The sequence below is a fragment of the Trichomycterus rosablanca genome, chromosome 10 (assembly GCF_030014385.1).
Source record: "Trichomycterus rosablanca isolate fTriRos1 chromosome 10, fTriRos1.hap1, whole genome shotgun sequence".
Classification (NCBI taxonomy): domain Eukaryota; kingdom Metazoa; phylum Chordata; class Actinopteri; order Siluriformes; family Trichomycteridae; genus Trichomycterus; species Trichomycterus rosablanca.
In genome coordinates, this window is record NC_085997.1 from 33,329,480 (window position 1) to 33,357,409 (window position 27,930).

The 27,930-nt window shown below is 43.0% G+C and overlaps 2 protein-coding genes across 3 annotated transcripts in view; one reads left to right on the top strand and one right to left on the bottom strand.

The window, feature by feature from the left end:
• The window catches only part of hectd2 (HECT domain containing 2), a 385,857-nt gene that overhangs the window by 354,385 nt on the left and 3,542 nt on the right, over positions 1–27,930 (top strand). The window lies entirely within an intron of this gene.
• Positions 1–27,930, bottom strand: part of svild (supervillin d) — a 123,430-nt gene that overhangs the window by 14,607 nt on the left and 80,893 nt on the right. Inside the window, exons 9-25 of one of the 2 annotated variants that reach the window (XM_063003195.1) lie at positions 18,741–18,888; positions 18,534–18,617; positions 17,131–17,211; positions 16,849–17,032; positions 15,398–15,570; positions 15,126–15,281; positions 13,376–13,512; positions 12,991–13,138; positions 9,652–9,797; positions 9,193–9,368; positions 7,528–7,660; positions 5,708–6,008; positions 5,342–5,599; positions 2,782–2,989; positions 2,563–2,696; positions 1,628–1,783; positions 1,154–1,297 (exon numbers count right to left, since the gene is read on the bottom strand). In XM_063003195.1, coding sequence (XP_062859265.1) covers positions 1,154–1,297; positions 1,628–1,783; positions 2,563–2,696; positions 2,782–2,989; positions 5,342–5,599; positions 5,708–6,008; positions 7,528–7,660; positions 9,193–9,368; positions 9,652–9,797; positions 12,991–13,138; positions 13,376–13,512; positions 15,126–15,281; positions 15,398–15,570; positions 16,849–17,032; positions 17,131–17,211; positions 18,534–18,617; positions 18,741–18,888 — 2,767 coding nt within the window. Of the gene's footprint in view, positions 1–1,153; positions 1,298–1,627; positions 1,784–2,562; positions 2,697–2,781; positions 2,990–5,341; positions 5,600–5,707; positions 6,009–7,521; positions 7,661–9,192; positions 9,369–9,651; positions 9,798–12,990; positions 13,139–13,375; positions 13,513–15,125; positions 15,282–15,397; positions 15,571–16,848; positions 17,033–17,130; positions 17,212–18,533; positions 18,618–18,740; positions 18,889–27,930 lie in introns of both variants that reach the window. The other variant, XM_063003194.1, reaches the window with a different exon arrangement.

A 27,930-nucleotide genomic window follows, 5' to 3' on the forward strand; every position in this document is an offset into this window, starting at 1 on the left:
TGTTTTGCTGAGTCGTAAACACACTACTGTACTTGCTTAGGATAGAAGGATGAGGTAAGTAGGGATAAACAGAGGAGGTCAGTACTTAAGGTGGTAAGACTGAGAATGTTAGTGAGTAGCAGTAGCTGTGTCCCCCCCCCTTCTCTCTCTCTCACACACACACACACACACACACACACAAATGCAAGAAGCAGTTTGTTAATAAGCCTGTAGAATAGACAAAACCAAACAGATCACAGAAGATTAAAAATGTACTGCCACGTTAAGGACCAATCAATACAACAACTGTTTTAAATCATCAGACAGCAATTCTGTAGAGACATGATTGATGTAGCTACACACCGAGTCAGACGTTAATAACACTGCTCATCAGAGCGCACAATCACAGTCATCATAACATTTCTTATTTACTCCAGAACTTAATGCTTAAAGATAATACATAACAAATTTAAATACTGTACAATGTCATATATATACATAGCGGTGAGGGTGGGAGTAGTAATAATTGATCGTGTCTGAGAGACTGAGAGACGCTTATAGTCCGGATTTAGCTCCATCTGATTTCCACCTTTTTGGATGTTCAAAAAAGCTTTAAGCGGAAGAAGATTTTTATGTGATGATGTGAAAGTAGCGGTGCATCAGTGGCTACAAGCTCAACCATGATGGCATTAAAATGTGGTTGCAACGCTTAGAAGGTGAGTATGTAGAAAAGTGATGTGATTTGTTTTTAAGTGTAAGTAAATAAAATGTTTTAGTATGCTAATAATTGTCTGCTTTACCACCATGTTATCCTATTAATGGTTGTGTTGGGTCTAATTCTATAAGAAAATGCAGGAAACACCCCAGACAGATTGCCAGTCCCTCACAGGGCAGACACACACATTCACACACACACACTTAGGATAATTTTTAGTTGCTCCAGTTAACCTGACTGCACGTCTTTGGACTTGTGGAAGGAACCTGGAGCAACTGGAGGAAACCTACATGGACAGGTAGACCATACAAACTCCACACAGAAAGGACTGGCTGGGAAATCAAACCAGGCCCTTCTTTCTGTGACACTTTCAATTGTTGGACATGATCAAGTCATACAAATTTGAGTTAGACAGCATGAGGAGAGTGAAGTGATGGTGCCCTCCAGTGGAGGAAGTACCTTTACAGTACTGAAGTGTGGTCTCCATAGCACACTTTCTCTCGTTGTCCCAGCGGATCTGGGCTGAACCAGTACACTCATCATCTTCTGGCTGCTGACCCTGCCACAGGTACACCTCCATCCTGTTATCCAGCAGAAAGAGAGCTACACACACAGATGAGTTATCAGTTAGATCAGTTTCCACTTTTATCTTAATATAGACTGAACTGATGCTTCATTTCAAGTCTTTAAATCTTTATTATTAACATCATGGCTCTCAGATTTACAATGTTACTCCAAATCTGTTACATAATGTTCTTGTGAATATTATTTACACTGTAAGATAAACTATGGCGGTGGTAAATACAGTTGTTTTTGCGTGTAGCCAAAGTTCAATTAAATATTTTAACCAGCTGAATAAATGTCTTATAAATCCAAATGAAGTCATCTGAATATTGTATGTGTAGTGTAGAAGTGTGTGAGCTGAGCAGGAACCTGGCTGAGCACTGGAGTAAAGATTCTCCTGTAGAAAAGGCATGGCCATCACAGAGCCGGGCACTCGGGAGGGACTCAGCTGTTCTTCTCCCTCAAAACTTCCAGAACTGGCACTCAGGCGGAAAAGACGAGGTGTGAAGTTGTATTTCCCGGGATCTACACACACACACACACACACACACTCGTTTTCAGAAAACACGCCTTTCTGCAATATCTACTGGTGTTGGATTTAATGGCAAAATCTGGAAAGTCAAATGTCCGGCCCGATTGGTTAAAATTCCCACGAGAAGCGTACTGAGACCAGTAGTTCAGTAATTGTCCACTAGACGGCACATGTCTCTCTGTTTACATGAGTGATAGGCTTTGTTTTGTCGGGAGGCTCGCTTTGTTCTTGCCTTTTTATCTGTTTTATGCTTCATTTTTGCAAGTTCTAGTGCTTAGTTATGCACCAGCACTGCTCAATAAATTATCAACACGTGTTTGTGCTGATGGATAAAGTTAAGAAAACTGTCATCAGTGCTTTAACTATTTATTGTGGGAAAGATAATTAGATCATCAATGTAAATATTAGAACTAAAGAGCTCGGTGGGTAGCACTGTTGCCTCACAGCAAGAAGGTCCTGGGTTCGATCCCCAGGTGGGGCGGTCTGGGTCCTTTCTGTGTGGAGTTTGCATGTTCTCCCTGTGTCCATGTGGGTGTCCTCCGGGAGCTCTGGTTTCCTCCCACAGTCCAAAAACATGCAGTCAGGTTAATTGGAGAGACTGAATTGTCCTATAGGTGAATGGGTGTGTGTATGTGTGTCTGCCCTGCGATGGACTGGCGCCCCGTCCAGGGTGTTACTGTGTGCTCTGTGCCCATTGAAAAGCTGGGATAGGCTCCAACCATATATAGTGTGTATGGGAAGCTGTACTGGGTTGTAATTCTGGGATCTGTACCTTCTAGCATACAGTCATATGTTTTCCTGTCCTTCTCGCCGAGCGCATCCCAGAACTCCTGCGTCTCTGAACCCTCTTCCATCTCCTGCACCTTCAGACTGCTGTTACTGTTCAAGCCGAGCTCCGGAAGGCATCTGCACATCACAGGCACATGTTAGCAGCAGAACAGTTCATTCCACTTGTGCTAGAGTTGTGTAGGACACAAGCTGGATGACTTACGTGTCCTTGAGGCGCTCCACGGTCCTCCTGGCTACTTCGCAGGCACCCGGGTGTAATTTGCAGCCCTGCCAGAGGTACAGCTGTCTCTGATGAACACCCAGCAGGAGCAAACAGCCTCGAGAACGCAGACTAGCACTGCGACACTCCACCTCGGTCAGAGAGCCCTCGTCTGGGGTCTCGCCGCAGACGCAGAACAACCTCCAACCACCTTCAACACACACACACACATAACTTTGACTGTTCTAATGGGAGGAGTGAGAACACATCTGTAATTGTGTGTTACTGTTCTCTGTTCAATCTCGACTCCAGCTGTGACCTCAGTAACAGAAAATGAAACTTTAAAGCTCTTTCAAGCCCAAAACAGGAAAGAGCAAACAACTTTTAATGTATCGGTGAACATGCTGAAAATCTAATCACAACCGGATTTCAGCACTGATCTGATTATTTAAGTAGTCGTGTAACCTGATACTGATAATGAGCTTGTTATTTATTTCTTCAGATCTGATCAAGGCAGCAACCTGATCAGGTTTTATTAGCGTATCAGTGTATGTAATGTCTGTGCCCTAATCGAGCTGCTCAGGTGGCGCAGTGGTAAAACACACCAGCCCATTTCTGCTGAGATCCAGGGTTCAGATCTCAACAGTGCATCTACACAGACATGCATGATTGGGTATGTCTTGAGGGGGGCAACTGAACAGCCTATAGCCTGTAAGGTACACGTGTCAGTGCACTCTAAGTGCCGGTCCCAAGCCCAGATATAAATAGGAGGGCTGCATCAGGTACGTCATCTGACATAAAAATGTACCGGGTCTGTTCAGGTCACGCACTTTGGTGACCCCTAAATACAGGAGCATCCAAAAGACAAAATAATTGTTTCTGCACTTTTTTAACTCTATTCATTAGAAATTTTAAAAACAAATGACATCACTTCTCTTCATACAGCGCTTTTCCACCAAAAGAACTCTGGTTCTTGAACCGGTTCTGTTCAGGTTTCTTAGAACCTTGGTGTTTTGTAGAGAACCGACCCACGTTTCCACCAGTTTTTGGGAACCAAGCCTGCCTCATCAACGGTGGGCGTTACACAATGAAAGTGAAGAGTATCCACAAAGTTGAATTAGTTTATCTGGACACAAGTTTGTTGTAGAGATACGTTTTGTCACTCACCAAAAAGTGATTTCTTCAGTCTGAGCTGGTGGTGAATAACCCCAACCTTATATGCAGTTGATTTGCATAACGATGGCTCCGGTGATCAGGTCCATATGCAAATCACAATGAGCATTAATTACAATTCCAATGTGTGTCTTTCACATATGATTGGGGTATAGCTTCTATCACGGCGTTGTAAGATGGTGAGAGATGTACTCTCAGCCCCCCCTCGGGTTCAGTGATGGTCATTCCCTCTTCACATAGATGGCCTGTTTGACTCCTCGTTCAAACCAGCGTTCCTCCTTGTCAAGGATCTGCACATCTTCATCATTAAATGAGTGGCCGCTGGCTTGCAGGTACGTGTAAACTACGAGTCCTGGCCAGAAGAGGTTGATCTTCCATGCTGAGCCATCTGTTTCGCCAGTGGCTGTTTAGTTTCCCCGATGTACAGTTCCCGGCAATCCTCCGGCCCCTAACAGCATACACTACATTACTCTGTTTGTGTTGAGGGGCCCGGTCCTTAGGGTGAACTAATTTCTGCCATAGCATGTTTTGGGGTTTGAAAGCAACTGAAACACGGTATTTGGAGAATATCCGTCTCAATTGTTCTGCTATTCCCGCCACATACGGAATCACCACAGCTGTCTAAACGCAAACCAGTGGTGATTTCGTATGTGGCGGGAGTAGAGGCGAAACGTATCTCTACAATAAACTTGTGTCCAGATGAACTGATTCAACTTTGTGGATTTGTGTACCTGGATTATTGAGCATGCATCAAGACAAGTAAAGAGTAGTAACAAGATGGTGGAGCGTGTAGGTTACCTGTGAGCATTTGTGTTGTTGTTACAGATGTTCGTTTTTATGCAAAAAGCATCACTGATGTGAGAAGCATTTTGCGCTTCACTCTCTCCGCGACCCTCAGCCCAAATAGCCGAATTAGCTCAGCGCTCAGAACCCACCCACATAGTCCGGTCATCCCACCCAAACAGACACGGTGGCCAATTAGTGTCTGCTGCAGGCACTGCCAATTATGCCCGCTAGAGGGCGCCCAGCCGACCGGTGGCAACGGTAAGTTTCGAACCGAGAAGTTCAAAATCTCGGCGCTGGTGTGCTAGCGGAATATCCCGCTGTGCCAACTCGGCGCCTCGTACCAACTTTTTAATGCCATCAGCAAGAAATGGTTTTGAGCGTCCAAAAAGGTATAAAAAAATGGATCTAAATCCAGACTATAAGCGTCTCTCAGTCTCTCAGACATGACCAATTACTCCTCCTCCTACTACACCCTCACCACTTCTAACCAAAATATAAAAGTGCAGAAACTTTATGAAGATCCCTCATACATATATTTAAAAAAAAGGATTTTGGCACCAGTGTAAAAATGGTATAAGACAAGCAAGCATGGATGGTGCCCTACCTGTGTTGTTGGCACTGCCCTCTCTGGAGCCTTGGTGGATAACTAATCCTCCCTTAAAGAGCTGCAGGAAGCAGGGTGGTTCTTTCCCCTGTGTTACAAGCACTTGCGCCCCACGCTGGTTTCCCAACTCCACAGTCATGAGAGCCGACGTACCACGCCCGCTCACGCTGGAGTGACGGCCCTGCCAGAAGAAGCAAGCGATGCGCTCTCTGCCCGGCGCTGTGGCACTTAACTCACCGGGCTTCTGCCTCTTACCCACTTTAACCCACCAAGCAAGCAAACAAACACACACAGAGAAAAATATCATCAGTCTGAATCATTCAGAATAGAACTACTCTACTCATCTACCCACAATGCCTCACTTACCCACACTGGTGATGGAGTACTTCCAGCGGATAACATAAGTGTCACCCTCGTGCAGTTGACCCACACTCTCAGCAGGAATCTGAAAGTCATCAAACTCCTGGATGTGCCAGGCATCCACTGCCAGGGTGGCCAACTGAGCCTGCCGCCCGTCTTCCGAACTGACCAATCCGTATCCTCTCTGCACATCCACACTCTCTAAGATCATTTTCATGGCATTTTCTCCACCGTCCAGCAGCAGCTTTACGTCACACGGCTTTAATTCCGACTCCTGGATAGGGGTGTGTCGCAGCTGCACTGGACTCTGCAGATACAGAGGGTATAGACAGACTACAGTGAACACACTGTAACACACTTTGTAACACACATTGTAATACACGCTGTAACACACGTTGTAACACACACTGTAACACACTTTGTAACACACATTGTAATACACGCTGTAACACACTGTAACACACTGTAACACACTTTGTAACACACTTTGTAACACACATTGTAATACACGCTGTAACACACACTGTAACACACTTTGTAACACACACTGTAACACACATTGTAATACACGCTGTAACACACACTGTAACACACTTTGTAACACACATTGTAATACACGCTGTAACACACGTTGTAACACACTTTGTAACACACATTGTAATACACGATGTAACACACACTGTAACACACTTTGTAACACACACTGTAACACTTTGTAACAAACACTGTAACACACTTTGTAACACACATTGTAATACACGCTGTAACACACGTTGGAACACACACTGTAACACACTTTGTAACACACATTGTAATACACGCTGTAACACATGTTGTAACACACACTGTAACACACTTTGTAACACACATTGTAATACACGCTGTAACACACACTGTAACACACTTTGTAACACACACTGTAACACACTTTGTAACACACATTGTAATACACGCTGTAACACACACTGTAACACTTTGTAACACACACTGTAACACACTTTGTAATACACGTTGTAACACACACTGTAACACACTTTGTAACACACAGTGTAAGACACGCTGTAACACGTTGTAACATGTTGTAACACGTTGTAACATGCTGTAACACACACTAACGCACTTTGTAACACACATTGTAATACGCGCTGTAACACATGTAACACACCCTGTAACACACGCTGTAACACACATTGTAACATATATTGTAACACACATTGTAACACACATTGTAACACACTGTAACAATGTAACACACACTGTAACACACGGTGTAACACATGTTGTTACACACTGTTACACATGTTGTAACACACTGTAACAATGTAACACACGGTGTAACACATGTTGTAACACACATTTGTCTGTATGGTAGGTGACCATAACTGCTGGTTTCCAAAATCCCAATAAGTGACCACTAGAAGGATCTGCGTGTTATACATCCAGTAGCCAATGAACCTGCAGTAATTGGTATGAGGAAGGCAGGGTAGTGCTGTCAGCAAGAAGGGCTTGGGTTTGAATCCCTGCCTGAGCAGCCAGTGTCCTTTCTATATGGAGCTTCCTCCCTCCCACAGTCTATAGCTACATAGTATACATCTATAGCTACTAAAATTGCCCAATTAAGTGTGTTTGTGTCTGAATGTGTGTGTGTGTTTGTGTGCTCAGTGATGGACTGATGACCTGTCTGGGGTGTTTCCTGCCCACGACGACCCTGGCCAGGATAATGAATGAATGCATGAATGAATAATCAGTATGCTGTACATGAATGTGTGTGTGTGTGTGTGTGTGTAGAAAGGCAGTGTTGGACTGCAGGTCTCTTTTACCTTTACCTCCTCCACTGCTGGCTCGTCTTTGACTGGTTTGCGCTCAGCCCAGTCCAGAAACTTCTCCCTGAACAGAGCTGTTTCATTATGCTCTGACAGCCTTCCAAACAGAGCCCAGCCGGGTCTGCCCTCACCCTGTCTGCTCACACATACACGCACACACACACACACAAACACACACACACACACACGAGGTGAGATAATACTGGAATTTGCAACTCGATGTCATACCTGAAGCCACCAGATGAGGGCAGCACTGCATTAATACAGTAGCGAGAAGGGATTCTGAGCATGGCTGAATATTGAAGGGAGGGAAATGTGTTGTGATTATGGCCTTGAGCTTACTGCATTCATGTCACGGTTAAAAATTATAGAGACAGGTAAAAATCTGGCAGAAGTTTTGAAAAGATAGAGCAAAAATAATAACATGATGATGCCCTCCCTGCTACCCAGCTTAATTATGTTGAAAACACCTCAGGTATTCAACTGGAGTCAAGCTATCCGAAATTATCCAATTAGTTCAATTCAGAACTACAGTATCTGATGACTGACCGCACGCTGCTAATGCTGAACGTACACTGATCAGCCATAACATTAAAACCACCTCCATGTTTCTACACTCACTGTCTAGAAGATGACCAACTCAAACAGCAGCAATAGATGAGCGATCGTCTCTGACTTTACATCTACAAGGTGGACCAACTAGGTAGGAGTGTCTAATAGAGTGGACAGTGAGTGGACACGGTATTTAAAAACTCCAGCAGCGCTGCTGCTCCACTCATACCAGCACAACACACCCTAACACACCACCACCATGTCAGTGTCACTGCAGTGCTGAGAATGATCCACCACCTAAATAATACCTGCTCTGTGGTGGTCCTGACCATTAAAGAACAGGGTGAAAGCATGCAAAAAAAGTATGTTGAGAAACAGATGGACTACAGTCAGTAATTGTAGAACTACAAAGTGCTTCTATATGGTAAGTGGAGCTGATAAAATGGACAGTGAGTGTAGAAACAAGGAGGTGGTTTTAATGTTATGGCTGATCAGTGTGTGCCCAGTTGAAATGATACATTTGGATAAATAATATACAATCTATACAGTTATTCAATTTGTGTTTGCTTGTTATTTGATTTTCTGATCAGTTTGTGAATTGATAAAAAGGCCATATTATAATAATGGGTTTTGGAATGAATATTGAATGACCAAAGGTACACGGACGCTATCTGATCCCTCTTTGAGTCCCTATATCTGTGCAGTAAAATAAAAGAATACATAATCTGTATATGGTGTATTTATAATCTGTATATGGTGTAGTTATAATGTGTATATGGTGTAGTTATAATGTGTATATGGTGTAGTTATAATGTGTATATGGTGTATTTATAATGTGTATATGGTGTATTTATAATGTGTATATGGTGTAGTTATAATGTGTATATGGTGTAGTTATAATCTGTATATGGTGTAGTTATAATCTGTATATGGTGTAGTTATAATGTGTATATGGTGTAGTTATAATCTGTATATGGTGTAGTTATAATGTGTATATGGTGTAGTTATAATGTGTATATGGTGTAGTTATAATGTGTATATGGTGTAGTTATAATGTGTATATGGTGTATTTATTTAAACCTATGCTACAGATGGTAACATGAACCCCGGACTTACTGAGGTGTGTTAGCGTTGGTTGAGGACCAGTCGAGAGGGTTGATGCTGCAGGTGCTGTAGTCGTAGGCTCCGCCCCACAGCTGTTTACCCAGCTGCACGGCCACCTTCCTGTCACTCAGAGCCACGTCCTTCCCTGTCCACACGTACACCTCACTGCCAAAATCAAACACCAGTGCCTGGCACACACACAACAAAGAAGACACATCAATATCAGTAAAATAACCCTAATGTAAACACCCATCAAAGCAACATGTGGTGCCCTGAGAAAGTCATTAGGACCATACACTACAGCTGCATGTTGAATCAGTCACAGTGCCCTGATGGTGGACATGAACAGACGTGTCAGAAGCAAAGTGCAGCAGTCCAGAATGACAGGAGACTGGACTGGACAATCCAATTCAATTAAATGCCGAGGGGGGGAGGGGGGGATGGGGGTAGGAAAAGAGAATTAGAACTGACCTCTTTAGAGTTGAGTAAAGATACGCAGGGAATCGTTGCCCAGGCCTGCTCACAGGGCACCAGCTTTTCTTCCACCACCCTGTAGATACCACTCGACTCCATGATGCCACTCTCATACAGTTCATCTTCCTCTGGCTCTCCAGCAGCTATACAAAACACAAGCACACACTGGTAATACAACACACACACACACACACTGTTAATACAACACACACACTATTAATACAACACACACACACACACTGTTAATACAACACACACACACACACTGTTAATACAACACACACACACACACTGTTAATACAACACACACTATTAATACTACTCAAACACTATTACTACTACACACTAGGGGTGGGCGATATGGCCTTTAAATAATATCACAATATTTTGGGATATTTTTGCGATATCGATATTCACTAGCAATATATAAGAACACTTTTTTAAAAAGTTTATTTTAAAAACACTTTTGTTTTGCAGACAGTCAGGAAATCTAAGGTACAAATGTTACTAATTGTACATTAAATTAAGCATGACTTCCAGTAGGGCTGGGCGATATGGCTAAAAAAAATCATATCTCAATATGCTTTTGAAAAGTGGCGATACGATATAATGTAAGCGTAAAGTCAATGGCAGGCCACTGTCCGTATTTTACCTTATATTGTTTATAAGTTCTCTTAAAAACACAAAACATTGTAGTTCTGATCAATTCTGCCTAATTACAATGTTTATATTTTGTATTATTACAGGCTGTATTTGTATTCATATTGACAACATTTATATCAAACAAACCAGCAGAATCTTACAATCACATTTATGCTCCGTTTTACTTCAAATAAATGAGCATCGAAAAAATCCCAAAAACGTTTAATAATTGATAAAGCTTTGCTATCATTGCAAAATGAAAGCGCACGGTAAACAGCAGCACTGCGACCCAGATCAACCACACAGCAGCATAAAATCATAACCGCAGTTTACCTCAGAGGCCATCTTGTATATTTCCAGAATATTTCCAGAATATAAAAATCCATATTTAAATGTGTTTATCCACCTAACTAATGAAAACCGTCTTAGATCATTTAACTTCATTTATTCTCTCGGCTGTCGCGGTTGAAAGCGGAAACTGGTCATTGTTCACTTATCTGTCAATTATACAGCAACCAATGAAGAGAGAGATTGAAATTCCGCCCAAAATTTAAATTGGGAAGCTCTGATTGGTTTATACATCTGAATCTCTTAAATCAGAGTTGTTTTGCCCACAGAGTGAGCAAAACGAATAAATCTTTACCATAGATAAGAGCACAGTTTTCTGATTCGATTCCAATGAATAATTCGTCTGAAAAGACGATTGACTCAGTGATTTAGTTTCCATGCTCATACGCGAAGGAAAGCGTTCGGCTTAGCGCTCTTACATTTACCTTTTTCTACATTTAGCAGACGCTCTTATCCAGAGCGACTTACAGAAGAGCTTCCATAGTAAACATTTAATTACTCTAGTTTAAGTAAACAACAGTTGAAGAACACAAATCTGCTGAAACCTGTTAGAACCAAAGAACCTGTTTTCTTTTTTTTCTTTTTTTTTGGAAATGGAAAAATTTTTTAGTAAATAAGTCAGCTTAAGTGCTTAGTAAAAAGGTGGGTTTTTAAAGACAGCAAGAGACTCAGATGTTCGGACAGACAGAGGAAGTTCATTCCACCACTTTGGTGCTAGAACAGAGAAGAGCCTTGATGCTCGTCTTCCTTTAGTCCTGGATGGAGGCTCAAGTCGAGCGAGACTAGTGGCTCGGAGGTTGCGTGGTACAGAGCGGGGTTTGATTAGACCACGAAGGTAGCTTGGGGCTGGTCCATTTTTGGCTTTGGAGGCGAGCGTCAGTGTTATAAACTGAATGCGTGCAGCTACAGGAAGCCAGTGAAGAGAACGCAGCAGTGGGGTGATGTGGCAGACTTTGGGCTGGTTAAAAACCAGGTGAGCAGCTGCATTTTGAATGAGCTGTAAGGGTTTAATAGTGGACATGGGAGCTCCTGCCAGGAGGGAGTTGCAGTAGTCCAACCGTGAGATTACAAGTGACTGGACCAGAATCTGAGTAGCTTCCCTGGAGAGAAATGGTTGAATCTTCCTGATGTTGTAGAGGAGGAACCGGCACGATCTTGTCATGTTGGCTATATAAGGAGAGAAGGTCAGCTGGTTATCCAGGACAACACCAAGGCTTCTTACCTTATCAGATGGTCTGATCTGGGAGTCATCAAGAGAGATGAGTAGGTCCTGGGTTGGAGATTGATCTCCGGGAATGAGCAACATCTCTGTCTTGCTGGGATTGAGTTTTAGATGATGAGCTGACATCCATTGAGATATATCTCGCAGACATGCTGAGATGTGAGCTGAGACTTATGTGTCTGAAGGAGGAGCTTTTGTGTTTTAAACGTTCTCTAATGGTAACCTTTTAGGGACTAGTTTGTCCTCAGTGCTAACTCCGGTACTACTCTCTGCATTGGTCGCCATTATTTAACTGTTACGCGCTTGAGAGCGAGTGACGCACGTTTGCTAACAATATCGTGATATGGCAAAAATCATATCAAATTTACAACTATACCGGTATTATCGTGCAAGATATTATATCGCCCACCCCTACTACACACGCACTATTAATACTACACAAACAATATTACTACTACACAAACACTGTTAATACAACACACATACTACAAATACTATACACAAACACTTAATAACACACACAGACACTATTAATACTACACAAACACTATTAACATGACACAACACTATTATTACCACACACACACACAGACACTATTAATATTCTGGTTTCCTCCTACAAGGCCAAGTGGAGCTACTAAAATTGCCCTCTGTATGTGTGTGTTTCTGCCCTGTAATGAACTGGTAACCTATTCAGGGTGTTTCCGGCCTTTCCCACAATGAATTAGACCCACCGTAGCCCTGACCAGGATAAAGCAATGGTAAAACACACAATGAATGAATAATATGAATAACAACCAGGGTGTTTTTTTAAACGGGTCATTGTATGGTGCCCCTGGAGCTGAGAGGTCCAGGACCCTACTTAAAGCCTGAACAGTGGCTGCATGGCAGAGCCAGGATTCAAGCCCACAACCTTCCAGTTGGTAACCCACAGCTCTACCCACTAGGCTACCACTGACCCAGATTGTGTCCTGGAGTAAGAAACTCTTAATCAGCATTAAGTTTGTGTATGTATAACTGAGTCTGTTGACTGACCGTGTAACGTCTGTTCTGAATCAGAGCATCTACCACAGTGTCTATCTGCTCTTGTATGTCTATGTGTGTTTGAGATCTGATCCCAGTACCTCTGTATTCAGTCTGTCCTCCGAGAAGTTTCCAGAAGTCTTTAGCCGAGCGACTGTCCGTGTTGATGCCCTCCTCCAGCACGGTGACCTGTGGTGCCTTACAGCCGAGGTCTCGCTTAGCCTGGACAAACTGTGCCATCTCCGAGCCCTGGCACACACACAGTGCATATTTTATGAGAAAAAAACAGGTTGCTAAAGGGTTCCGGCTACACAAGCTAGGGTGATTGTTTGCGCTACACCTAGGTGCCAAGAGGTAACCTGGGCATCTCCCCAGTATGACTCACTAACTGGAAAATCAGGCTGAAATGGTATTAGTGTGCATAATGCATTATAAAGAGATTTCAAACGTCTTTCATGTGGATTAGTTTATGCTGTGTGGAAGCACCTTGGCCTTCTCGATAACGTTGGCGAACTCTCCAGACCACAGGAAGCAGTGATTCTGGGTAATTAGCAGAAAACAATCCCCGCTGTTCAGCGAGCGAGCTGTGGGCTCCACCAGACGCACCTGAATGTGTCTGCGGCCTGCACACACAAACAAAACTTATTTTTAATATATTTGTAAATCTGAAAGGCAGGAAACACCACAGACAAGTTGCAAGTCTATCACAAGGCACACACACAAACACACACACACCAAAGTGTGTCCATTTTTTTTAGCTCCAACTGACCTGATGGCATGTGACAGGAAACCAAAGCCCCTAGAGGAAACCCATGTGGACACAGGGAGAACATGCAAACTCTACACAGAAAGGACCCTGGCCTTTATCTGTGTTTTTCATAGGTACAGGCTAACAAGTGAAAAACCTATAGCTTTTTGGGTAGCACTGTTGCTTCACATCAAGGAGGACCTGGGTTCTGTGTGGAGTTTGCATGTTCTCCCTGTGTCTGCATGGGTTTCCTCTGGGTGCTCCGGTTTCATCCCACAGTACAAAGACATGCATTCAGGACAACTGGAGCTACTAAAAATTGCCACACTAGGTGGCTCAATGGATCACACCCACCACAACCCTGACCAGGATGAAGCTGAATAAACAATTTCCACAACATGAAGCGGCACAGTGATTTTTAAAACACAAAGGCAGCTTTAAAAACTGATCATGTACTTTACAAACTAAAGTAATAAACCACATGGTTTATCAAATCAACCATAACATAAAAACCACTTGTTTCTACACTCACTGTCCATTTTATCAGCTCCACTTACCATATAGAAGCACTTTGTAGTTCTACAATTACTGACTGTAGTCCATCTGTTTCTCTGCATGCTTTGTTAGCCCCCTTTCACCCTGTTCTTCAATGGTCAGGACCACCACAGGACCACCACAGAGCAGGTACTATGTAGGTGGTGGATCATTCTCAGCACTGCAGTGACACTGACATGGTGGTGGTGTGTTAGTGTGTGTTGTGCTGGTATGAGTGGATCAGACACAGCAGCACTGCTGGAGTTTTTAAACACCTCATTGTCACTGCTGGACTGAGAATAGTCCACCAACCAAAAATATATCCAGCCAACAGTGCCCCGTGGGCAGCGTCCTGTGAACACTGATGAAGGTTTAGAAGATGACGAACTCAAACAGCAGCAATAGATGAGCGACAGTGAGTGGACACGGTATTTTAAAACTCCAGCAGCGCTGCTGTGTCTGATCCACTCATACCAGCACAACACACACTAACACACCACCACCATGTCAGTGTCACTGCAGTGCTGAATATGATCCATCACCCAAATAATACCTGCTCTGTGGTGGTCCTCTGGGGGTCCTGACCATTGAAGAACAGAGTGAAAGCAGGTTAAAAAGGTATGCAGAGAAACAGATGGACTACAGTCAGTAATTGTAGAACTACAAAGTGCTTCTATATGGTAAGTGGAGCTGATAAAATGAACAGTGAGTGTAGAAACAAGAATGTGGTTTTAATTTTATGGCTGATCGGTGTATATTTAATCATTAATAAAGCTCTACCTAATGGCCGTAGTTATTGTCATTGAGTGGCGCAAGAAAATTTATGCTAAATCCTTTATTTAACAGGCTGATTAAAATGCAGAGTAGTATAAAGTAACTCTTTAGAACTCTACAGAACCTAACTGAGCTACAATCACGTCCCAGTACACCGGCGTGGCCCTCAGAGCAACCCACCTTTAATGTGGATGAGCATTAACTTGTGGAAGGGCACGGCGCTGTTGTTGGTCACCACCTCAGTGGATTTGACATTGCGCAGGTTGACATTTTTGAAGTTTTCCTTACTGGCCAAACCAGCCAAAGCACAGCCGGCCAGCCTCGAGTGTTTGGCCACTAAAACCCACAAGGGAACAAAAGGGGGGGGGGGGGGGGATACATTTAGCACATTTAAAGAAAGAAAACTCATTCTGGAAAGAATTTAGCAGTGGAAATGTGATTTCAGGTCTCACTCCGCTCCACTTGTATCCTCTTGGCCTCTAAGGTTGCTACGTTGGTTCTTTGCTCTGTGTAAGCCTGCCGGAGGTCATCTCGTGCTGCCAGGGCTCGCAGAGGGTTTTTCGAGGCCTTTGCTTTACGGGAGGGTCTCACTGAGCGTTTGTGATCCGCCACTGATGAGGTCAACCTGGGGAAAGCGATCATAACAGCTTGATTTTACACCTTAAACGGAGTACATTTACTGACCCAAGTAATTTCTAACTCCCTATAGCAAACAGAGCAACTAGCACTCCCTGCCCCTTTTTCACCAGTCTCTAGTGGATTCTCACAAGGTTTAGATGCTAGATATTTTTCCTGAGTCTGCTGGGATCAAGTCGCTGAACAGTTCACACATAGCAAACAAAAGCCTAGTTTCGAGCCATTGCCTCCAAGCTGCCACATCTAGCTGCGACCTGTCAGTGAGCGAAAATCAGGGTAGTGTAAAAAAGGGATTAGATGCCTGGCCAGGTCCAGAACACCAGGAGATTCAAACTTAAGAAATCGAGCTCTCAGCGGATCTGGGATAGCACAGTGGTTCTCAACCTAGAAGGGGGTCCATTGAATCTAATTGAGAAGAGTAAAAAAAGATTCACACTTGACAGGGACAGGGAAACCAATAGGCTATTGTCATATGGGAGATGTCTTGTGTTCTAGATCTATTTTAAACTACCTATATTTCATTTATAGTCAGGTCTTTGAGAATGGACACAAAAAAAGCTACCTGACTGTCTGAAACATGAGGTGCAGAGGCTTAAAGTAATACTAAATAATGTTTATTAAGGTTGCTGCTCAGGTGGCGCAGCGGTAAAATACGTTAGCACACCAGAGCTGGGTTTTCGAATACATCGTATCGAATCTCAGCTCTGCCATCTGGCTGGGCTGGGTGGCTGCATGAACAATGATCGGCTGTTGTTCATAGGGTTAGGGGCAAGCCAGATCATGGGTCCTCATAACTGGTGCAATTACGGCCCCTGCTAACTGACTGATGGCGCCTGCACAGGGCTGAGAAATAATGCTGATCAGGGTGTGGCTCTCCGTGCACAGTGCTGATTGGTATATATGAACTCGACTCGTGCAGGTGAAAAATGTTTTGGAGGGGGCGTGTGTCAGCTGAGAAGCGTCCTCAGTCAACGGTCGAGGGTTAAATTAGTGGAGGATGCAATCGGGGTAATTGGACACGACTAGATTGGGGAGAAGACTGGGGGGCAAAAGGTTGAAAAAATATAAAATAAAATAAAAGGTTTATTAAGGTTTTCATAGCAATGTGCATAATGTCTTACTATATAGCCTTTAGAAAACAAGTACAAACACCTAACAGAATGTAAAACACAGAATACATGGCAGATGGAGTAATGAGAGGAGAGTGTGGAACACAGTGGTATACTAAGGCGTACTGTATTGTCCTAACAAGAAATATGTTGCTTACTTCGGTGAATCAAACTGAAGAGCACTGAAATCCTCCTCCTTGGCCAAAAGCACGCCGGGGGTCAGAGCCGAAGGGGACATGGGTTTATAAAAGCGTCCGAACGTCTCGTCGTCGTCCAGGGTCATGACCTCCTTCTCCTGCTCCTCCGTCACCTCAACGGTGGACGACTTGCTGCTCTGCTCACCTGCAGGTACGTTCACACCCGAACAATCATGCACTTTGTTTAGTCCACGTCTACACACACGATAATGTGATACCGACCAAGAAATATATGAAAACAACCTTTATTGTGTAGTCTGTCTAAAAATGACTCCAGTTTGTCCAGCCTCTTGTCACCTTCAGCGTCGGGTCGAGTGGCGATTTCTGCACAAATCAACAGAATTACAGATTAACTTTATATATCAGTTCTCTTTATCATACGATCAAATCAACACACAGGTTCAGTTCTGAATCACGACCACGAAGCTCTGCAGACAGATATTACTGCCAGGCAGCTGTAGCCTAGCGGTTATGGTACTGGTCTAGTAATCAAAAGGTCACCAGTTCAAGCCGTACATCTGACAGGCTGCCACTGTTGGGCCCTTCAACAAGGCCCTTTATCCTTAATTGCTTAGACAATATACGGTCACAGTACTGTAAGTCGCTTTTAATAAAAGCATCAGTTAAGTGCCACAAAATGTAAATATAAATATTATTGCAGCTAGCACAGTGGGCGGAACTTGCCATAAAATGAGCAATAACAAAGACCACCCATTTAGAGGGACGATATGATTGGCCAATTTTACTGTCATTTGAAATTGGTCTTTCATTAAATGTATGTTGCTCGGCCCTCTATGAATTCATTGCTGGACCACCTGACAGCACATCATTCTTTCTGTTGACAACAGAGGACGACAAACCCTTCATATTCCAACACAAATTAAATAGGCAGGTATGAAAGATTTATTTGCTTAGGACTGTATTTTTTCATTTACATTTTCAGCATTTAGCAGACGCTTTTATTCAAAGCGGCTTACAGTCTAAGCAATTGTGGATTACGGGCCTAACTCAAGGGCTCAACAGAGGCAAGCTGGCAGTGGTGGGGTTTGAACCGGCAACCTTCTGCTTACTAGTCCACTACCTTAACCTCTAGGTTAAAGCTGCCCTTTTCCATTTGTATTTATGCACTTTCTCCTTTTCTTAGTCTTTCGCTGCTGGGGGTGCCGGTCGCACCCGAGGAGGGTATATTCACCTGCCACCTCGGACACGTCTGAAGTCCGTACTTCGGCGGATTCGCAAGTGAGGCCAAATGTCATGCATGAAGAGCCCCGCACCAACCTCCAAGCTCCTCCGCTTCTGTACAGGCACTTCAGGCTGCTAACCACGGTCCTTGAACAGCATTTGAAGACCCCACCAGTCTGGTCTTTCCCATCCAGCAGACTGTAGTAGCCAATTTTGTCTGTTACAGGTACTGCCAATTGTGCCCGCTAGAGGACGCCCAGGGCTGTTGCGCTAGCGGAATATCCAGCTGCGCCACCTGGGTGCCAGGACTGTATTTTTAGTTGATTTTTAAATTATGAGTAGATCAAATAAAATTAGAACCAAACACTTACTTTAATCTAGATTTACAGATTTATTTTACAATATCTTGACAGTTCCACGTCTGCTTTAAACAAAAGCTATAAAGTTAGGTAGGTAGTGTGTACCTTCTAAAGGTTTAATTGGTGTACTGTTGCTTGCTTTCTTGCTGAGGATAACAGGCAAGTCCTCTCTGTTGGGGGATACAAGACCTGAGAAAAACACAGACGCAGTACAGTTAACCAACAACTTTATCATGAAGATATAAATTCAGGGTCGCATACATTGGACAAAATGTTCAGGATCAACAAAACTCCATACAAATGAAGATGTACCTCTTTTAGCCATGCGCCCGGCCACCGAGAACTGGGTGGAGTCGTTGGCGGCTCCTTTTCCTTTAACTTTCCACTGCTCCTCTTTCTCCTGCAAAATCTTCATCCTCTCAGCCAGGGACAGCTTCGTCTCGACCTCCGAAGATGATTTCTGCAGAAAATCAACATATTAACAACATATCCTGCACAGGATCAACATATTAATAGACAGTTTTAGATTTATTGGTTTTTAAATGGTTCCGTTTTCAAGCAGTTATTTATTTATTTATTTATTAGGATTTTAATGTCATGTTTTACACTTTGGTTACATTCATGACAGGAACGGTAGTTACTCATTACAAAAGATTCATCAGTTTAACTTTGGACTGTGGGAGGAAACTGGAGCTACCGGAGGAAATCCACGCAGACACGGGGAGAACGTGCAAACTCCACACAGAAAGGATCCAGACCGCCCCGCCTGGGAATCAAACCCAGGACCTTCTTGCTGTGAGGCGACAGTGCTACCCACTGAGCCACCGTGCCGCCCTCATGCAGTTATGAGAGTTGCTGTCAGTGTCCTGGTAATACCTCTACCTGAGCGTTTTTATTCATAAACATTTACATTTTAGGTATTTAGCAGACGCTTTTATCCAAAGTGACTTACAGAACTGTGACAGTATACAGTCTGGCAATTGAGGGTTGAGAGCCTTGCTCAAGGGCCGAACAGCAGCAACCTGGTAGTGGTGGGGCTTAAACCAGTAGCCTTTTGATTACTAGTCCAGTACCTTAACCACTAGGCTACAACGTCCCTGAAGCAAGTTCCAGGGATCAATAATTATTTATTTAGACATATTAATATTAGAGATGGGACGATCGGGGTTTTTGGCACCGATTCCGATCTCCGATCTCCTTTCAGGGACATAGCCGATAGCCGATAGCCGATTGCGATGGGGGGTGGGGGGGTGGGGGGGGGGGGTGGGGGTGCTGGGGTTTAGCAGTAAATAAAATAAATAAACTTAAAAAGAGCCTCACAGTAAAGATAAACCGGAGCAGAGCGCATGTGTGTGTGTGTGTGTGTGCGCCTTTAGAAGAGACGCTTTGTTCACAGTATCGCTATAAGTGATTCATTGATTCACGAGTCATTTTTCGCGAAGCGTAAGTTTCTCTTCTCAGTTATCTCTCCGTGTTTACTGTTATTAATTAAATGTTGTGGTTTTAAATAAACACCAACTACTACAGAACATTTTGTGTGACTCTCTTACATTAAAAAGCTTCATTAAACTGCTATTACCACAGATCTGTAACCGACCGTCAGACTCGTTCCGTCTAAGGAGCTAAAAGTTCAGCAGATGATCCTGAACTAACGAATTTGGTAATGAATAAACTTTTGCCTCGGATTGGCTCTGTAATGTTTTCTGTTCTCATCTACATCACAAGTAAGAACCGCTTACGATTTACCAAAGTGAACCAGGAGTTTATATAACGTGCTGATAGAATCGACTCAGATGTGACCGGGTTGAATTATCTTTTTAAAGTAAATATTACAATCAGCAAAATTACATCGTATGTATGATGCACAACGTTAATGATGTTATTTTAGGTCATGAAGAGCTTTCACTGTGGTTTCTGTACGATGGTTGATGAATGGTGATGTGATGGTTGGCGCGTCGTAGCTCAAAGTCTGGATCAATCCACTGAGCTGTTAACTTAACGTGATCTTTATATATCACACGATCGGATCGGCTACTTTTAGGAAATATCGCCGATCGCCGATAGCATATTTTGATAAAAAATCGGCCGATACCGATTCATAGCCGATCGATCGTCCCATCTCTAATTAATATATATATATATATATATATATATATATAGCCACGCCCAGAATTTAACACCTAATATGAGCCTAATTTCTGAGGCTAACAAAGGTTTGCTGTAATTAGCTGTACAAAACCTGGTGGTTGTAGAAACTCTACATTAATAAATAAGTAATAAATAAAAAGTACATTACATTAATAAATACATTCATAAAACTTTACTGCAGCAGCTAAATGATTTACTCTGGATGTATGTAGCTAATAATAAATGACACCCTGAGTATTGGCAGCTATTATCAGTTATAACTGATGTGCACTTCTCGAATGGTCCATGATCCGTGACTCTGCTACGGCTGACTCGTCTGTAGCTGTAATAACACACGACTAGACCTGTCTCCTTTTTTTTCCTTACTGTCTCCTCTCCTGGATTATGAAAGTCCCTGATCGGTCGACCTGCTATAATTCCTGTCAAAGGAATTTATGAACCCTAACATGGCAGCGTCTGGATTCATTAGGAAGAAAAAACGTTCGTCTGACTGCTATCAGAGCTAGTTTTAATTAGCTCTAGAAAAAGGGAAGAAAAAGGTGCAGAAATGATTAGTTACTACTGAAAGCTTCCAAGTTCCAACCTTGCATCATAAAGACAGGAATTTGGGTTTAGACACCATCGTGGCTCCAATAAACACATATAAAAGTGCCTTGTAAAAGGATTTGGTCTGAATTTTGAATCAGCTAGCATGCCAGCTAACGTCTCCCTCCGAGTACCGACACGGTTAAACTGTCCCTGACGAACCCGAATTTACAAATTAACGACACTTGTGCACCTTTATACAAATTAAAAGAACTCTGTTGGTTGCTCTGCATTCGTCCACCATGTTTGTAATTCTTTGTGAGAAAAGTTGTGCCGCACTGAATGCTGGGATTGCCTTCACCCCTAAGAAAGCATCGGATGCTCCCTAATTATTCAGTCAGATTATCACTTCAAAATAAGGCGCCTCCGTAGGAGCATTTTAAGCAATCTAAGAACTTAGACATGCCCTCTTCTCTGGAGTGTAGGATGACGTAAATGCGTCACAAGGTTTTCAGACAGTCCCTCTGTGTGAACCTGTCTCTGCGTTCATATTTACGGCATGTAGCAGACGCTTTTCATCCAAAGCAACTTACAAATGTGACCTTATACAGTTTCAGTAATTGAGAGTTAACATTTACATTTTCAGCATTTAGTGGGTGCTTTTATCAAAGCGATTTACAGTAGTGTGACAATAAACAGTCTAGGCAATTGAGGGTTAAGGGCCTTGCTCAAGGGCCCAACAGTGGCAACCTGGCAGTGTTGAGGCATGAACCCGGCAACCTTCTGATTACTGGACCAGTACCTTAACCACTAGGCTACAACTGCCTAGTTAAAGCCCAGTAATGGCAACCTGGCAGTGTTAGGTAGGGTTTGAACCTGCAACCTTTCGATTACTAGTCCAGTATCTTAACCTCAGACAAGTATGAAGTACGACTAGGATGGCAGACCAAACAGAAAACCATAAACCATCAAACATCATTCAATTTAGATTAAACCACATTGAGGAACGTCAACCACAATCCCTCAGCGGGAATAAATGACCAAACTGTCAAATTAGTCATCCGACGCCACATGATGAATCAGGTCTGTATAAAAACAAGGTCCAGATGGAATGACAATCACAGGTAATGAACCACTGCAGGTAAACCCCTCCCCCTCTTTTCCTGCATCCCATAAACACGAAATCCAGAAATGGAGCCCCCGGCATCCTAGAAACACATTCTGTGCCCTTCAGCATCTGGAACTGTAGAACATGCAGCCATTGCGGCCATCCCCACCCATGCCTGAGTAAACATTACGCCAGTAAAGTTCTGTTTTTAATGATGAGAGTCTGGGGATACATTATATTCCATACCGTTAAGACCCTTAAACAATCGAGCCCACAGAAAGGTGTGCCAGGAGTTCATTGTTTCGGGAAATTCCTGTCAGTGTGTGGGTTAAAGGGAAAGTAAAAATACAAAACCTTAAACCTTAAAGTCTCACAGGAAGACACCAGCTTTTGTAAAACTCCGTCTGAGGCACAACCGAACAACATCCCATCTCAAATACAGGCTTTAACTCCTGGAGTGAAGCCAACAGCCTCAGAACAGAGATAGTTAGATGTCCAAACAAACAGGCCTAACCCGACCCCTGACACATTAAAGTGAATAAACGTCAGGATTATTTCTAACCGCAGTGTGTTGACAGAGCAGAACAAACCACAAAAAAGCTGCACGCATCAAACACTCCCAAAACCACACATATACAATGGGGCCAAAAAGTATTTAGTCAGCCACTGATTGTGCAGGTTCTCCTACTTAGAAAGATGAGAGAGGTCTGTAATTTTCATCATAGGTACACTTCAACTATGAGAGACAAAATAAGAAAAAAAATCCAGGAAATCACATTGTAGGATTTTTAAAGAATTTATTTGTAAATTATGGTGGAAAATAAGTATTTGGTCACCCACAAACAAGCAAGATTTCTGGCTCTCACAGACCTGTAACTTCTTCTTTAAGAAGCTCTTCTGTCCTTCACTCGTTACCTGTATTAATGGCACCTGTTTGACCTCGTTATCTGTATAAAAGACACCTGTCCACAGCCTCAAACAGTCAGACTCCAAACTCAACCATGGCCAAGACCAAAGAGCTGTCGAAGGACAACAGGAAGAAAATTGTAGACCTGCACCAGGCTGGGAAGAGTGAATCTACAATAGGCAAGCAGGTTGGTGTGAATAAATCAACTGTGGGAGCAATTGTAAGAAAATGGAAGACATACAAGACCATTGATAATCTCCCTCGATCTGGTGCCCACGCAAGATCTCATCCCGTGGGGTCAAAATGATCATGAGAACGGTGAGCAAAAACCCCAGAACCACACGGAGGGACCTGATGAATGACCTGCAGAGAGCTGGGACCAAAGTAACAAAGGCTACCATCAGTAACACACTACGTCGAGAGGGACTCAAATCCTGCAGTGCCAGGCGTGTCCCCCTGCTTAAGCCAGTACATGTCCAGGCCCGTCTGAAGTTTGCCAGAGAGCATATGGATGATCCAGAAGAGGATTGGGAGAATATCATGTGGTCAGATGAAACATTTTGGTAAAAACTCAACTCGTCGTGTTTGGAGGAAGCAGAATGCTGAGTTGCACACCATACCTACTGTGAAGCATGGGGGTGGAAACATCATGCTTTGGGGCTGTTTTTCTGCAAAGGGGACAGGACGACTGATATGTGTTAAGGGAAGAATGAACAGGGCCATGTATCGTGAGATTTTAAGCCAAAACCTGCTTCCATCAGTGAGAGCATTGAAGATGGAACGTGGCTGGGTCTTCCAGCATGACAATGATCCCAAACACACCGCTCGGGCAATGAAGGAGTGCCTCCGTAAAAAGCATTTTAAGGTCCTGGAGTGGCCTAGCCAGTCTCCAGACCTCAACCCCATAGAAAATTTGTGTAGTCCGTGTTGCCCAGCGACAGCCCCAAAACATCACTGCTCTAGAGGAGATCTGCATGGAGGAATGGGCCAAAATACCAGCTACAGTGTGTGCAAACCTGGTGAAGACTTACAGGAAACGTTTGACCTCTGTCATTGCCAACAAAGGTTATGTTACAAAGTATTTAGTTGATCTTTTGTTATTGACCAAATACTTATTTTCCACCATAATTTACAAATAAATTCTTTAAAAATCCTACAATGTGATTTCCTGGATTTTTTTTCTCATTTTGTCTCTCATAGTTGAAGTGTACCTATGATGAAAATTACAGACCTCTCTCATCTTTCTAAGTAGGAGAACTTGCACAATCAGTGGTTGACTAAATACTTTTTGACCCCACTGTAATCAGGTGGCGCAGTGGGATAATCCGCTAGCACACCAGCACAGAGATTCTGAGCTCCCGGGTTCGAATCTTGGCTCTGTTACCGGTCGGCTGGGCGGACAAAATTGGTGTCCAGTCTGCTGGGTGTGAAAGACTGAAATAATAAGGGATGGGATTATCAACACTGTGGAAGGACCTGGGTTGCCCAGGGTGCCTGTACAGAAAGTGGAGAAGCGCAGAGATTGGGACGTGGTTCTCTGTACGCGAACCTGAGTATGGGAGAATAAGAAGGGATTGGTAGGACTGCACACACATCAGAGGGACTGTGTCAGTCGAATATACACCCTTCTTGAACGCCATCAAAGTCCCTAGCAGTGGATTGGCCATGCTACATTGGGAGAAAATGGGAATAAAATGCATAAAAAGATAATAATAATAAAAACACACACACACATAACTAAAGCACACAAAGGTAAAGCATAACTCACCTGCCGAAAGAGGAATACAGGCTAGCGGAAGCAGAAAGTGAGGAGAAGAAGAAGACAAGACAGGTGTCTAGGGTAGAGGGGAAGGAAACATGCTGTAGAAGCAAAGAACAGAGCGGAAAATATCAATCAGAACGCAGGTCAGACTAAAGCTGGTGAAAATAAAACACATAAAACTAAACATTGAGCTAGATGTAGGATTTTATTCATTATTTATTTTCACCTTATTCTTCCAAAATATCTTATTTCTGAGTGTACCAGATGTGTAAAGATTTATTCATTCATCCACCCATCCATCCATACACCCATCCAGTTTATCCATCCAACCGTCCATTCATACATCCATCCAACCATCCACCCATCCAGTTTATTCATCCATCCATCCACCCATCCATCCATCCATTCATCCATCCATCTAACCATCCATCTAACCATCCATCCAGTTTATCCATCCATTCATCCATCCATCTAACCATCCATCCACCCATCCAACCATCCATCTAACCATCCATCCAGTTTATCCATCCATTCATCCATCTAACCATCCATCCACCCACACATCCTTCCACACATCCAGTTTATCCATCCACCCATCCATTGACACATCCAGTTTATCCATCTAACCATCCATCCATCCATCCAACCATCCATCCATCCACCCATCCACCCATCCAGTTTATCCATCCATCCATCCACCCATCTAGTTTATCCATCCATACATCCATCCATCCACCCATCTATTCATCCACCCATCAATCCATCCCCACATCCACCCACCCACCCATCCATACACCCATCCAGTTTATCAATTTATCCATCCATCCATCCACCTATCCATCCATCCATCCACACATCCAGTCTATCCATCCATCCATTCATCCATCCATTTCTTGTGCCTATAATGTGAAGCTTGTCTGACTTTGATCATCATCATACACAATCTAATTTATTGCAGATCTGTTTTAATGATTAAATCTGATGATCTGGACAAATTGCCTCTCAGCCAAAAGGGGGCATTTTGGTTTCATTCCAACCCTGCAACAAGACCCTTGTTTCATTTAATTTGTTATGGGTGCAGTCAGACTAGTCCTAATCATATGGGCCACATTGTGATGTGTGTTGGGATTCTCTTACAAACTGAAGCCTGTAAACTCATGACAATATAAAACTGGCTGGAGTTCTAATTCATCATTAAAAACACGTTTTAATTATCAACAAACTTTAGTCAAGCTGTAGTTGTCAATTTTAGACTTGATTTCTCTTGCAAAAAACAATAAGCTTATGGCATCTTACATGTTCTGATTCACGGCCGGCATGTTTTTGTTATTCTAGATGAACTCTGACCATCCAGAAAAATGATCATCCTATCAAGTTCAAACAGACCAGAATTTCTCTATTCTAGGTTCAGCAGACGATTTCCCATAAGCTAGTGTTTTTCTAAACTCTGGTTCAGCTGAGCTAACACTGGTTAGATCCCCTCAAGAGAACTTTAATCAAAAAAGAGAGGGCGTACGAGGGATTAAAGAAAGAGAGAGAAATTTGACTCTGATTTCTCTGGAGGAGAAGAAGGATTGTGCGGTTTGGCTTATAGAACAAGTGTTAAAGAAAAACACGACCTCTTTAATTTCCCAAATTCCTCTTGTACATGAATCATCGGAAAAGCTGCGACACAGAGTTCATCTACAGTGAGAGGATTTCAGAATAAAGATGAATCATTTTACTGATTTGATTGATATGAACGGAATCATTCAAACTGAATCAGGCTTCAGACCCTTGATGGTCTACAGTGTATTCATTAAATAGCAACAATCATTTGTTTTTTGGTTATAGGTTTAGATGTTACACTTTTCATCCATATATTCAGTTTATCCATCCATCCATCCATCCAACCATCCATCCACACATCCATCCATCCATCCATCCATCCACACATCCATCCATCCATCCATCCACACATCCATCCATCCAACCATCCATCCAGTCTATCCATCCATCCAACCAGTTTATCCATCCATCCACCCATCCATTCACCCATTCATCCAACCATCCATCCACACATCCATCCATCCATCATCCAACCATCCATCCACACATCCATCCATCCAACCATCCATCCAGTCTATCCATCCATCCAACCAGTTTATCCATCCGTCCACCCATCCATTCACCCATCCATCCATCCAACCATCCATCCAGTCTATCCATCCATCCATCCATCCAACCATCCATCCAGTCTATCCATCCATCCAACCATCCATCCAGTATATCCATCCATCCAGCCAGTTTATTCATCCATCCACATTAAAAGATTCATCAGACTCATATAGCGAGCACAAACATGTTTAGCTTTATGGCCGTTGCTGATATAAAGAATGAAATTCAAGCATTGTGTGTGTGTGTGTGTGTGTGTGTGTGTTAGAGAGTGTTGCAGAGCAGCCTGCTGGCCAAATATGCTGATTTAATTTCACAAACAAGGCTTGTCTAAAACTGGGTTTTTCAAACCCTGGGTTGTGACCCTTATGTTACACTTTGTAAACCACAGTGGGACCAGAGTGCCACCATTTTATGAATTAAGTATATTTCAATTTGTGTTGAACAAAATGTGGGTCGCTTGAAAGAAAAGTTCAAAAAACCCTGGTCTAGAACATCGTCCACTTCAGTTTTACTCTTCCATATGACTAAAGCTCTTTTCTTGAAACTTGCTTGAACAGCAGGCCCTGATCTCATACACACAGTACGGACAAAAGTGTGTTCACACCTGATTAGGAGCTTGTTGGACATTACCATTTAAATCCAAGGGTGTTAATATTTGTTTAATTAATATGAATGAACAACAAATTATTAGCTAGATAGACTTAGTCTCTATGATTGGATTTTTATGAGTGCAGGCCACACTTTCATCTGTAATGAACGAGTGATTATGAGAGTGTAAGGGAAAGGAAGGGGAACTAACCCTAGAATGTGGGACTGGAGTTCAGGGTGGCTTCCCTGATCCCCTGCCTCCAATTCCCTTTCTTTTATTTATATAAGGAGAAAAATGTTAAGAGCT